Below are 12,526 nucleotides of genomic sequence, written 5' to 3' on the forward strand. Positions count from 1 at the left end.
CATGCAAAGGGATTTTCCGGAATTTCAGAAGGACCTTGACAAATAGGGGCCAACCAGAGGTGGTCTTCAGCTGGTTCTGACAGGGTCTAATACCACCTCTGACTGGCCCCGCCCCGTCTATTCTCTGCCTCCCACTGAGTGCCAGCTGATTGGCTGGGTCTTCTTTGGCTGCCCTGCACAGGAGAACGGAGCTGGAAAGCAGGTTAGTGGGGAGGGGAGGGAAGGGGGATTTTGCAGTATCCTTCCCCTGCCACGCCCACCGAGCCAAGCCACACCCACAGAACCAGTAGTAAAAAATTTTTGAATCCCATCACGACACAACACTGAAGAGACCATCCACCGCGCTTGGTTTTTTAATGACGTTCCCCAAATACACAAGCCCGGTTGATCCTCGGCGTGGCTCAATTTTTTCCTCCGTCTCCCCTTCTTTCCAAAATGGGCCGATGTAAGTTTGCATTGCCAAGTCCAGTTTTTCTGAGAGGCGACGTGTCCTTTGCACCATCTGTCCATCCTGCAGCTGGTTACAAAAGGGACACCCCAGGCCAGATGTTTTATTCGGTCTGGACTCGACGGACGGCCAACAGCCGACACCACTTCCCGAAAGCCTGCAGAGAGATTCAGATTTAAGATTCAGGTTAACATAGCTGGAAGGGACCTTGTAGGTTATCTAGTCCAAACCCCCCTGCCCAAGCAGGAGACCCTACACCATTCCTGACAGAGGGCAGTCCAGTCTCTTCTTGAAAGCCTCCAGGGATGAAGCTCCCACAACTTCCGAAGGCAACTTCTGTTCCATGTGTTGATTGTTCTCACTGTCAGAAAGTTTCTCCTTATTTCCAGGTTGAATCTCTCCCTGATCAGTTTCCATCCATTATTCCTTGTCTGGCCTTCAGGTGCCTTGGAAAATAGCTTGACCCCCCTCCTCCTCTCTGTGGCAGCCCCTCAAATACTGGAAGGCCGCTCTCCTGTCTCCCCTGGTCCTTCTCTTCCCTAGACTAGCCAGGCCCAGATGGGCCAGGGGAGCAGAGACCCAGGGGTGGAATTTAAAAATCCCAACAACAATCGGTTCTCTGCCCAGTTGTTGGGTGGGCATGGCCTACCGGAACTTCTTCCGCCCCTCTCAGAGCCTCCGTGAGGATTCTGCACTTACCTGCATCCCAAATGGGCTCCTGGAATGGGGCAGGGCAGGGCGGGGCCAGCCGGTCAGTTTAACTACCGGTTCAACAAACCGGATGTAAATTTAACACCCGGTTCACCTGAACCAGCCCGAGCCGGATGAATCCCACCCTTGCAGAGACCCTTGGCCGAACCCAACCGCTGAACGAAGGGAAGGGCCAGGGGATGGGGAAGGGGGTGATGATTAACCACACCCCCCACACACCCCCAAAATGCATTCTTCTTACTGTTTTGAGCAACTGGTCCTCTTCGGCTTCATGGAAACGCTGGGCCACCTGGAGCTGCAGCCAACGCCGTCTCCATATCTTCCAGCCCCATTGAGCTGCTCTCCGCCATCTCTGCGGGAGGAGGCATGACACCGATAGAGAGACCCCAACCCTGGTTAAAATCACCCCCCAAAAAGCCTGGAGTAGCCGAGATGAGGGATTTTAGCAGTTCTCCCATTTGCAGAGACTAAGAATAACTTTTTAACGTATGCAAATAAAGTTATTCTGTTCTATTCTAATTTCTGTTCTATTCTAATTTCTATTCTATTCTTATTTCTATTCTATTCTATTTTTATTTCTATTCTTATTTCTATTCTATTCTTATTCTATTCTTTTCTTATTTCTATTCCTATTCTAGTTTTATTTCTATTCTTTCTATTCTATTCTTACTTCTATTCTATTCTTATTTCTATTCTATTCTTATTTCTATTCTATTCTTATTTTTATTCTATTCTTATTCTATTGTATTCTTATTTATATTCTATTCTAATTTATATTCTATTCTAATTTCTATTCTATTCTTATTCTTATTCTATTCTTATTGCTATTCCTATTCTATTCTATTATTTCTATTCTAATTTCTATTCTTAGTTCTATTCTATTTCTATTTTTTCTATTCTGTGACTTTGAATGAAGATTAATCGACATAAACTAAAATCAACTTTCATTGCATACAGCTCTTAAAAGGGTCACTACCTCCAATATATACTTCATAAACATGACAAAAGATCAGTCAATAAATACAAAATTAGGCATATACTCAAATAGCTAGATAATATTATATGACATAGAGAAACAGCAAAGTCTAGTTTGGATGTGGTGGGCACTCTATCTCTGGAGATTTTTAAGAGGAGACTGGACAGTCACTTATCTGAAACGGTATAGGTTCTCCTGCTTGAGAAAGGGGCTGGACTAGAAGATCTCCAAGGTCCCCTCCAGTTCTATTCCACTCCACTCTGTATTCTATTTTCTATATTCTACATTTTATATTCTATCTTTTATCTTCTCTCTCCTCTCCTATTCTGCATACATGTACATGGCAAGAAAAATGAATCTTGCAAGTTCAACTAGACAGATGGCCTAGGGAACAAAGCTGTTCTAGAATCGGGTATTTCTGCTGGAAATACTTCGAAACCTCCTCCCAGAAGGGAGCAACAGGAACAGACCCTGAAGTGGGTGTGTGGGGTCTCTAACAATGCTTGGAGCTCTAAGCACAGAACACTTATAAGAAGTATTCTGAATAACAGGGAAGTGAGCTTCATATAATCTTCTCCACTGTCCACACCACTCTCTGTAGGGACTTTCTATCTGAGGTTGTCCTTACCACTTTCATGCTTCAGAAAGGAAGGACAAGCATGCTAATTATCCAGCATCCGTCTGTTGCGTCTGTCCGAGTCTTCACTCCAGCAACTTTAAGATGGTGTGGACTTCAACTCCCAGAATTCCCCAGCCTGCCTGCAAACCCAGAAACGGGGGAGAGGGGTTGCTCTCTAGTGGGTGTGTGTGAATTATCTTTCGATTACACAATGCTACCTTAACTCTCCTCATCATGCTCCCAATGAGACGTGTCCCTTCCCCATTGCTTACTATGGACTAGAAACTTAATGGCACTTTAAAAGCCAGATTCCCGCAGGCCGGTGTAGAAGACATGGCTGTGGGAGGTGTGCAAGTTACTCACCAATGTTTGTACCACCAGCTCGGTTCTGCAGGCGTCTTTCCAAAGCAGCCAGGCCTCTGCCAGCTGACGCGCGTCCCGCATGCCCTGGAGGTGACGCAGCTGGACTTTGCATTTCCACAGCCATCCATATTTGCTCCTGGAAGGGGTTAGGGGATCAAAGGACAGAGGAGAAAGCCCCACAAGGTGGGCCATAACTCTCCAAGCCAGGGTTTAAATACACAGAGAAAAGGAAACTTTAGTGTTGTAGCCCGCCAGATTTGGATAGCGAGGAAGTTGGGGAGGAGCGTGGGCCAGTCCTGGAGTCTGGGGAAGGCTCTGACGAGGGCTCTGCATCGGAGGCAGAGGTGGGGCCAGGGCCGTCCAACAGTTATCAGCTGCCTTCAGAGTCGGAGTTCAGTGGGGGAAGAGGAGCAGCTGGGGCCTGTTCCCAGTGTGCACATGCACAGAGCTGACAGAAGAAGGGAACAGCTAAGGAACAAAGGTCAACTCGGGAGTAAAGGCTCAGGTGGATGGTGAATGGAATGAGTAAAGAGGAGCAAAAGGGGAGGGGTGTTTGCAGGAGACAATTAGTTCATTTGGGTGAAGATCTGCCCCTGCATTCTTGCCAAATATTGTCTGCTACAGTGTGGCGTCTGGAAGATACTGGCCTGGCAACTCCCTGATAAAGGTCTGTAATAGTGAAATATCTTGAAAGACTGTTGGCTGGGACTTTGCTGGAGAGGAATTCACTGTAAACTAAATAAAAGGGGTTGATTGGGACAAGGAGTCGGCTTCGTGCTTTTGGAGAAGCCCAGGTCAGAACACTTAGTTTAGTGAATCGGGGAAGAGGGTAGGGGGAGAGGCATATCTGAGTCACTGCTTGTCACCTGCAGACACCTGGATATAATTTTGGTGGTGCTGCTCGCACTTATCCCAGGAAATCCCTTTAATCTGCTCCATTTCCCTTTTGTCGCCACTCAAGTTTCTAGCTCTCATGAGCCAACATGGACAAACTTACTGGATTTTCTTCGGAGAATATTTGGGTCCACCAAGCAGCCAATGATCCCTCTTTTATAAGGAAGTTTTACCCAAATTTCCCGTATCTTAAGCCTTTATCTTCTGGAGGGTTGGCTGTTCCTGCCAGCTTAGTATCATCTGCAAGTTTGGTGAATTCTCCATCTATCCCATCATCCAAATAAACTGATGAAGATGTTGAAGAGTACTAAAGAGCCTAAAACAGAGCCTTGGCGTACCCCACTGCATACTTCCCTCCTAAAATTTGGTTTTAATTAGTTTGTCTCGCGAAGGCCGGCAAGGAGATGGGTTTTTTAAAATCTTAACAAATGTAATGAATCCTAGGGGTTTTAATCCTGTCTTGAATGGATAACCAAATCTGCATTTGTAAAAGGCGACACCCTCAGTTTCTACTTGGGGCAGAGAGCTGAGGCTCAGGGTTTCCGTCTTTAAAAACATGTTTCTCCTTTAGGGAAAATAGAATAGTCTGCCTTTTGAATACAGTGGAACCTCCAGCAGCCTGCGCAGAAGGCAGCAGAGTCGGACAGTGGGGAGGAACATGGCCCAGTCCGGGAGTCTGGGGAGGACTCGGATGAGGGTCCCAAGTCCGATGCAGAGACGGGCCCAGGGCCATCTGAGAGTTATGTGCTGACTCTGGAGCCTCCAGAATCTGACAGCAGCGAGGCCGAGGAACAGGGGGAGCCTGTTCCCAGTGCGCGCTTGCGCAGAGCTGCCAGAAGGCAAGAGCAGCTGAGATAAAAGGGGCGACTCGGGAGTAAGGCTTGGAGGTGATTAGCCCTCCCATAGGACATAAAGGAGGAGCAAAGAGACAGGAGCCTTTGCAGGAAGCAACTTTCTTCGTACTGGTCGGTTTGAAACCTGAAGCTCGGTGTTGAATTTGTGTTCCAGTTGGCCTCATATAACTAATTGGACATTTAGTCATTGGCAGCATTTCAAGGAAGATAAAGGTGCGTGCTTATCAGACTTATCCTGAAGGACTTTGGCAGACTTCCAGGGGACTATTTAAAAATGGTGTGGAAGGGGAAATTCCTGCGGCTATGTTTGAACACCACCCAAAGATTTCTTCGTGACCAGAGTTGAACAATTTTGTGGATTTTTTTGGGTCGGCACCCAATTTGGTCATGGACAGAAGCGTTCGTGACCCGAGGTTTCAACTGCATTTCCTAAAATATTTCATTCTTCTAAGAGGGTTAACTTTGTGCTAACTTTCTACCATGGGAAACTCCAGGGTCGCAAACCACAGGACTTACGCTGCCTGCCAATTCAGCCGAAGAGGAGAGGCCTGATTAGCGACATGGGTAGGATTTTCACGGTCAAAACTGCAGTTCGGGCAGCGAGAGGTGGGAGCAGGAAGGCCGCTGGGTTCTTCAAAAGTCCTCAAGGAAGTTAGGGCGATGAGGCTGGGCTCTACCGGTTGAATCTCCTGTCCCCAGCAAAGAAAGAACACACCCTTAATCCTGGCCGACCTTACAAGGCTAATCCAAATTGTGTGTTCACTTGAAAAATAACTTTATTCTTTTATTTACAAAATTTAGGCCTGGGGGTAGATCGTTACAAGCAACGTGGCTTGGTCCATACACCATAGGGGACGCTGCAACTTGCCAAGGATACAACGCACAACACAAACCTGACTGGCGGTAGTCAAGGCAGAGGAGGAAGAAGACGCTTGCAAATCTGCTGACGCAAGGAGAGAGCCCGCAATGAGCCCGAGAGTATTCAGACTGCGGGTCCTCCGGTGCCATTGCCTAAGAGCCTCTCGCAGCTGTCGCAGGGTCAAACCATGACGGAAAGCCCTGGGGAACAAAAAGAGATGGCAGGCATCCACGAGGACTAGAAACCCGCCTTTTAGAGAAGAAAGAAGAGCTGTTGTGGCCCGCCAATTGCCAGCGGAGTTGACAGCAGACTCGGACAATGAGGAGGTTGGGGAGGAACTTGGGCCAATCCTGGAGTCTGGGAAAGGCTCTGATGGATGCTCTGCGTCAGAAGCAGAGATAGGGCCAGGGCGGTCCGACATTTCCCAGCTGCCTTCAGAGTCGTAGATAAGTGGGGAAGAAGAATAGCTGGAGCCTGTTCCAGATGCCCGTATGCGCAGAGCTGTCAGGAGAAGGGAACAGTTAAGGAACAGGGGCCGACTCGGGAGTAGGGGCACACATGGATACTGAATGGCCCCTCCCTGGGAAATGGAGGCAAAAGGGGGAGTGGTGGTTGTAGGAGACAATTAGTTTGCTTATTATTATGAAGATTTACCTATCGTGGTTCATGCCTCACAGAGACTCCTTGCCAGGAATTAATTTGTGACTGGATAGCTCTCGGCCTGGCCATTATCCAAGGACTCATAAGATCCGTTCTGGCAATTAACCCCTGGAAGGATTATTGCTGGGATTTTTCTGTGTGTGAATGCCATGAATTCCCAGTAAGTAAATAAAGAGGGTTTTTTTGAGACAAGGAGTCTATTCTTGGTTTGGCTAAGGCCGGGTCAGAAGAAGCGGGTACCTTGGGAAGTTGGAAACCGGCCACTTACCCAGCCTGTTGCGCTTCCCAGCATCTCGCCTCCCAAGCCAGGAACGCTTCCTGCAACGCCCTCAGGTGGAAAAGAGAATCCAAAGTATTTCTGATGTACTTTGGGGGCCACGTTCGTCTGTCAGGGTCCCTCCGGGGCCCTGGAGCATTTGGAGACAAAGAACTTGAGAGAGGCTTCGTCCATGGCTCACCCCCCAAGAAAGGGCAAAGTTGGTCCCTCCCACAAAAGGAGCACCGAGCTGTGATCACGACTCTTGCTATGTTACCTACCGCGGGAGCTCAGCCGCTTGGTCCGCAGCAGCTCAATCACCGCCATCTTGGCGTTCCTCCTGGCTTGCACCATTAGGCCCCACTGCCGGAAAGACGCCCTCAAGGATCGGGCCCGCAGGTGCGCCACGGCTGCCTGGCTGTGCTGTTTGCGTTGGGCCAAACTCTGCCAGGCTTTGAAGCACCTTGAAAGACCAAACATGGCAGAAAGACTGATCAAACAGAATAGAGTCGGAAGGGACCCTGGAGGTCTTCTAGTCGAGTCCCAGCAGGAGACCCTCTATCACTCCAGACAAATGACTGTCCAGTCTCTTCTTAAAAACATCCGCTGTTGGAGCACCCACAACTTCAAGTGGCAAGTTGTTGCACTGGTTAATTGTTCTCCCTATTAGGAAGTTTTTTTTTTTCTTAATTCCAGGTAGCTTCTTTCCTTGCTGAGTTTCCATCCAAGAATGAAAAATAAGCAAAGAAAGAAACCAATCCATCAGCCGGGGTTTCTTTTTTGGGGAAGGGTGTGATGACCCAGAAACAAACAGTCACAGAAAACAGGTGAAGCCCCTTTTATTCCTTCACTTTGCTTCCAAGCTCCGAATATTCTTGACAGAAGACAAAAAAACTCCCACACAAACAGTTACAAGAAGGGAAAAAGCAACACAAACCAGGCAAGATAACAGCTGGAGGACGTCCACAGATAACACACACTGGGAAGGATGTCAAACTCAGAGAGGAACCATAAACTAGAGATATTTCCATGCTTTGTTTCCGGCATTCACCTGTAAGCATGTCCGTCATCTTATTCAGTCACTGCTGCAGCCCATGAAGATCATGGCCCTCTCCTCCTGAGTAGACCATGTTTTTCCCTGATCCTCTCCTGCCTGCGTGCCCTAGGAAGGAGAGGGGATGGGCCTAGGTCCTCTTCTGACTGCTCAGCCGGCCTCTGCCCTTCCCCAGCCTCTTCCACAACCTCCGGAGTCACACCTCCACACCCTTGTCGGCTGTTCCTCCTCTCCCTCAGAGTCAGTCTCCACCACGGGCATGACAAAGGGTCTTCATCGGGGGGGGGGGTGGGGGGTGGGGGGGAAGGAAACAATGTCCGGATAGCATCTCATATGAAGCCTCGGTTTTAGCAAACCGCCAATCCTTATTCATTATTTACTTATTAAATTTATATCCCACTCATTTTTTGATATGCAGAGCGACTCTAAATGGCTTACAATGCAATGAAAACAAATAAAAGACAAATATGAGTACAGCAACAGTTACTATTACAGAATTTTCTGCACCGTTCACACATCGCCAGGTTCTCCGCCCTGCTCAGCCATCCTAGTTTGTTAGGCTTTAACCTAGAACCATGATGATGAACCTTTGGCACGCGTGACAGAGGTGGCACACAGAGCCCTCTCAGTGGGCATGCTCATCATCGCCAGTTGCTCTTCTGGTTCCTGCCGTGCACATGAGCACTGGACAGCTGGTCTTCACAGGCGACGGAGCACCAGAAAACAGCCAAAAAAATCACCCCAAAGGACCTTTATCAGGCCATTTTGGGGCTGTTTTGGGCCCAAAAATGGTCTGAAAACAGTCCATAAAATGGCCACAAAAATATCCCAAAAATGGCCTGAGAAACGGCCTGAAAAGTGTCCTGAAAAAGGCCTGAAAATTGGCCCCAAAAAGGCCTGAAAATGGCCTGAAAAATGGCCAGAACATAGTCTGAAAAATGCCCTGGAATTGGCCTGAAAATGGCCTGAGAAATGGCCAAAACCAGCCTGAAAAATGGCCTGAAAAAGGCCTGAAAATGGCCTGAAAAATGGCCTGAAAAATGGCCAGAACATAGTCTGAAAAACGGCCTGGAATTGGCCTGAAAATGGCCTGAAAAATAGCCGATAAATGGCCTAAAATTGGCCCCAAACAGGCCATTTGGGGGGCTTTTTCAGCCCATTTTTTGTTTTTGGCCCAAAAACTGTCTGAAAACAGTCATAAAACAGCCTGAAAACTGCCAAAAATGGCCTGAAAATTGCCAAAAAATGGTCCGAAAAACGGCTTGGAATTGGCCTGAAAATGGCCTAAGAAACCGACTGAAAAATGGGCCCCAAATGGGCCCCAAAACATCCAAAAAAGTGGCATGCGTGTACCAGCCAGCTTGTCTTCGGTTTTCCAAAGCACAGTTGGGTTCCCAGCACGCATGCATACATGCGCATGCACGCGTGTTCTGTTTTGGGCACTCGGTGCCAAAAAGGTTCACCATCACTGACCTAGAATATCCAGGTAATAGCTCAGGCCAACAAACCATGGTTAAAAAAGATCAGCAGCAAAAGTGAGATGGGTTGCAATGCTGGTCAAAGGGGAACATGAGAACTGATAATAACCAGGTTTAGTAAAAGAGGAGAAACGCCATCAAATCAGGTAGTCCTCGACTTACAACCACAATGGAGAGCCCCAAATTTCTGTTGCTAAGTGAGACATTCGTCAAACGAGTTTCCCCCCATTTTACAACCTCTCTTGCCAAGGTTGTTACCCCGGGGACACCGCAACCATAAATACGAGTCAGCTGCCAAGCAATCTGAATTTTGACCATGGGGATGCTGCAATGGTCGTAGGTGCGAAACGCAGCCATAAGCAGGAGTGGGATTCAGCCGTTTTGCACCGGTTCACTAGAACCAGTGTCTTTTTTCATCCTGTTGCGATTTCAAACAATCACTAAATGAACTATTATAAGTCGTGGACTGCCTTTATTGGGAGGACAGCTACTCACCGTCCGATCAGCCTGGTCTGGATTCGAAATATCAGAAGACAGATCTGCTGCCTTTTCTCGCAGAGGGAACGCCATCTTTTGAAAATATTGCCCAATTTCTTAGTTTCCTGCGGGACAAAATGTCCTTGGAGGGGAACCCCGTCTTTCTGATGGCGCCATGGCCAGACAGGGATGTTGACCAGCTGGGATCTTTTTCTGGGACCCTTCCAGATGGTTTCCTCAAAGAGACGGACCTTCTGAAGGGCAGTGAACAGACTGGCCTCATCAACAGTGGAGGTGATGGTGGGGTCTCCACCAGCTTCTCCATGCTTATCTCCAACTTCATGGCCGACAAAGTCCCCAATGTTCTTCTCCAAGGGGTGACTGAACAGGACCCCTGGGACTCCAGAAGGATCAAGATTTGGTGGCTTCTCTTCATGGGTGTCCTCCACGGACAACCTTCTGTTCGGAGAAGACTGTACACACATCTTGAGGGAACTCTCCAAATTCTTGAGGAAGAAGACATCCGGCAGAAGCTTCTTGAGATACAACTCAGAGCCACGATGTTCTTCTAGGTCAAGTGTCTTCAGGTAGCCCTGGTCCCTCGACTCATTCAAGGTAGCCTTTTTGTTTGTAGACGGTGGTGTTCCTGAGCTGTTCCTGAGACAACCGGAGTCATCTTCTTGACATGTCAACAAGGTGGAAGTAAGCATTGTTCCCCATTTACTTCTCACTTGTCCAGAGAAGCTGCCTTCCACTGAAGACCGGACCTTTCGCACAGCCAAGGTTGAGATCTGTGGCTCGCGTGCTGGTTGAGGAACCCAAGAAGGTGACTGGGATTCCCAAGAGAAGGAAGGCCTTTCCTTCTTAAGCCCCTGAAGGGACCAGCACCGATCAGCAGAGTTTTGAGAAGACCTTATGGGAGTCTGAGCTTCCTCAGGAGAAGAATGACCATCAACCAGATTGTCCAAAGTAAGGGCCAGTCCTGGAGGTGAGGAGTCACTGATCCCACTGAAGGTCATTGGAAGAGGACACTCATTGGGTGAGGAATGACGAGATGGATCCAGTGAAAACTGGCCAGGTGAGGAGCACTCTCTCCTGGCCTTGAGGTCCTCATAGCTTCTTCTTGACCCGGGGAAGAGCTCATGTTGTCCTTTCATGTTGTCCTCCCCTTCTCTATTTTTCATTCTGGATGAATTCCTGGGAATGTTGCGGGGTCTCTCTGGGAAGCCCCTCAGAGGAGTCCTTTTTAACGTCCCACCTGCCCATCTTCTCCTCTGCAGGTTGAACTCAAGGTTGGTTTGCTGTTGGACCAAGGAGGTTTTGGCGAGACCTACAGGAGGGCAAAAGAGATTGGTCTGAAACAGGCCACTGGTCTCTTTCCTTCCCGATGGGACTCGTAAATCTCTTCCGACATTTCCTCCAAGATGATTTGACCTATGGATGCTGGAACCTGTCTGGGTCCAGAGCTCTCCAAGATGGCTTCCAGAGGACAGGAGCAGACGAACGTTGAGGTTCTTCTGGATCCTTCTTTCTTCTGGAGAGGTGAAAACAGAAGGGTTGAGTCAAGGAGAAGGACCCCATCGCCTCCTCTTTCCCCAGACTCTCTACCAATAGGGCGTGACCCCCTCAACAAGCAAGTCTACAGGTAGTTAAAGAAACAAATTTTTTTTTGGATATGCTATAGAATTAGACAAATGGCAGAAGCTATGGGATAGGAATTATAAATTAACAATATCGACAGCATATGAAGAAAACTTGTTTAAGATGTTTTATAGATGCACCATCTATAATTTTGCACCAGCAAAATTAGTTAAAATGTTTAAAGATAACTCAGCCAAATGCTGGAAGTGTCATCAAACACCAGGAACATATATGTGGTGGACTTGCATAGAAGCTAAAAGATATTGGACTAAAATATCCAATATCTGTAATATTTCTATTAGGAATGGCACCTGAAGGTTAGTAAAGAAAAAAACAGACTTAATCATACATGTCTTAGCAACTGCTAGAATTGTATTTGCTAGAACTGGAAAAGTGATAAAATACTGATAGCGGGAAAAGTAACTGAAAAAATATTTGAATGTGCAGAAATGAATAGATTAACATTGGTAATTAAAGAAAAACCTGAATATTACATAGTATGGGATTTGTTTTATCAATGGTTAGAAAACTCCTCTCCTCTGCTTGTGTTTTGTATTTGGAAGAGTTTTCTTTTCAGATGGGGAGGGGGAGCAGTTCGAGCGTGTTAATAATAATAATAATAATAATAATAATAATAATAATAATAATAATAATAATATAGGAATTACTAATGGCACTGATGGTCATTTTGAAAAATCCTTTCTTAGTGAGCACGTAGAAGCCAAGAGGAACATACGTGCCAAATGTCAAGTTTGTAGGCTTGACGGTTCTGGAGATTTTGTGATGATGCGTGAGGGGCATTTTGCTTTTATATATATAGATTTTCAAATAATCTTTCCTCCCCACTCCCCCCCACCCCCCCAATTCTCTAGGGCTTACCTTTTGGGGCCCCATAGCAACTTAAAGCCGGGGGTATGTTTTCTTTCCTGGCAGCCGCCTGGATCCTTTGGGGCAATTCCATCTCTCGGGTCCAAGCGCAGCCTGAATCGCAGGCAGGCCTACCTCGCAGGATTGTTGGGGCTGCGATGATTTTTGCAGGGGGGTGGGAATCCAGGAAGGCTCCCGCCCCACGAGCTGTAGTGAGACTGGGCCCTTCCCTCTCTGCAAGTGGGGGGACAACCAGGAAGGCAAAGGGCATCACAATAACATTCCATTTTGCAAACCATGAGGACTAGAAGCTTGGGTGCATTGTGTAATTTCTCCCTAGCTGTGAAGATGTTATCTGAGAGTTCTGGG

The 12,526-nt window shown here is 47.5% G+C and overlaps 3 protein-coding genes across 3 annotated transcripts in view; 1 reads left to right on the plus strand and 2 right to left on the minus strand.

Annotated features, from left to right (window-relative positions):
- LOC148124493 (G protein-coupled receptor family C group 6 member A-like) overlaps positions 1 to 12,526 on the plus strand; it is a 393,462-nt gene that overhangs the window by 261,752 nt on the left and 119,184 nt on the right. The window lies entirely within an intron of this gene.
- LOC113450067 (uncharacterized) lies at positions 371 to 6,676 on the minus strand. Its single transcript, XM_087915151.1, has 6 exons — positions 6,653 to 6,676; positions 5,759 to 6,034; positions 5,382 to 5,554; positions 3,118 to 3,253; positions 1,401 to 1,511; positions 371 to 605 (listed from the first exon to the last, which is right to left on the minus strand). The coding sequence occupies exons 1-6, from the start codon at positions 6,674 to 6,676 to the stop codon at positions 552 to 554; spliced, it is 774 nt and encodes a 257-aa protein (XP_087771277.1). The 3' UTR covers positions 371 to 551.
- Positions 6,855 to 12,388, minus strand: LOC148124495 (uncharacterized). Its single transcript, XM_087914778.1, has 3 exons — positions 12,170 to 12,388; positions 9,668 to 11,183; positions 6,855 to 7,103 (listed from the first exon to the last, which is right to left on the minus strand). Exons 1-3 carry the CDS (start codon positions 12,249 to 12,251, stop codon positions 6,914 to 6,916), a joined length of 1,788 nt encoding a protein of 595 aa, XP_087770904.1. The 5' UTR covers positions 12,252 to 12,388; the 3' UTR covers positions 6,855 to 6,913.

This window comes from Pseudonaja textilis, chromosome 18 (genome assembly GCF_049901715.1).
Source record: "Pseudonaja textilis isolate UNSWEBS1 chromosome 18, rPseTex1.2, whole genome shotgun sequence".
In the NCBI taxonomy this organism is placed as follows: domain Eukaryota; kingdom Metazoa; phylum Chordata; class Lepidosauria; order Squamata; family Elapidae; genus Pseudonaja; species Pseudonaja textilis.

What these genes read in the sequence shown, in the direction of transcription:
- LOC113450067 (XM_087915151.1), bottom strand. Translation starts at nt 6,676, where the DNA reads ATGCTGGGAAGCGCAACAGGCTGG. An exon ending in CGGCTGAATTGGCAGGCAGC is followed by an intron (nt 3,254 to 5,381) that starts GTAAGTCCTGTG and finishes AACCCCTTCCAG; the next exon opens with GAGCAAATATGGATGGCTGT. An exon ending in AGGACCAGTTGCTCAAAACA is followed by an intron (nt 606 to 1,400) that starts GTAAGAAGAATG and finishes ATCTCTCTGCAG; the next exon opens with GCTTTCGGGAAGTGGTGTCG.
- LOC148124495 (XM_087914778.1), bottom strand. Translation starts at nt 12,251, where the DNA reads ATGGAATTGCCCCAAAGGATCCAGGCGGCTGCCAGGAAAGAAAACATA. An exon ending in TTGCTATGGGGCCCCAAAAG is followed by an intron (nt 11,184 to 12,169) that starts GTAAGCCCTAGA and finishes TCACCTCTCCAG; the next exon opens with AAGAAAGAAGGATCCAGAAG. An exon ending in CAGACCAGGCTGATCGGACG is followed by an intron (nt 7,104 to 9,667) that starts GTGAGTAGCTGT and finishes TGGTCTTTCAAG; the next exon opens with GTGCTTCAAAGCCTGGCAGA.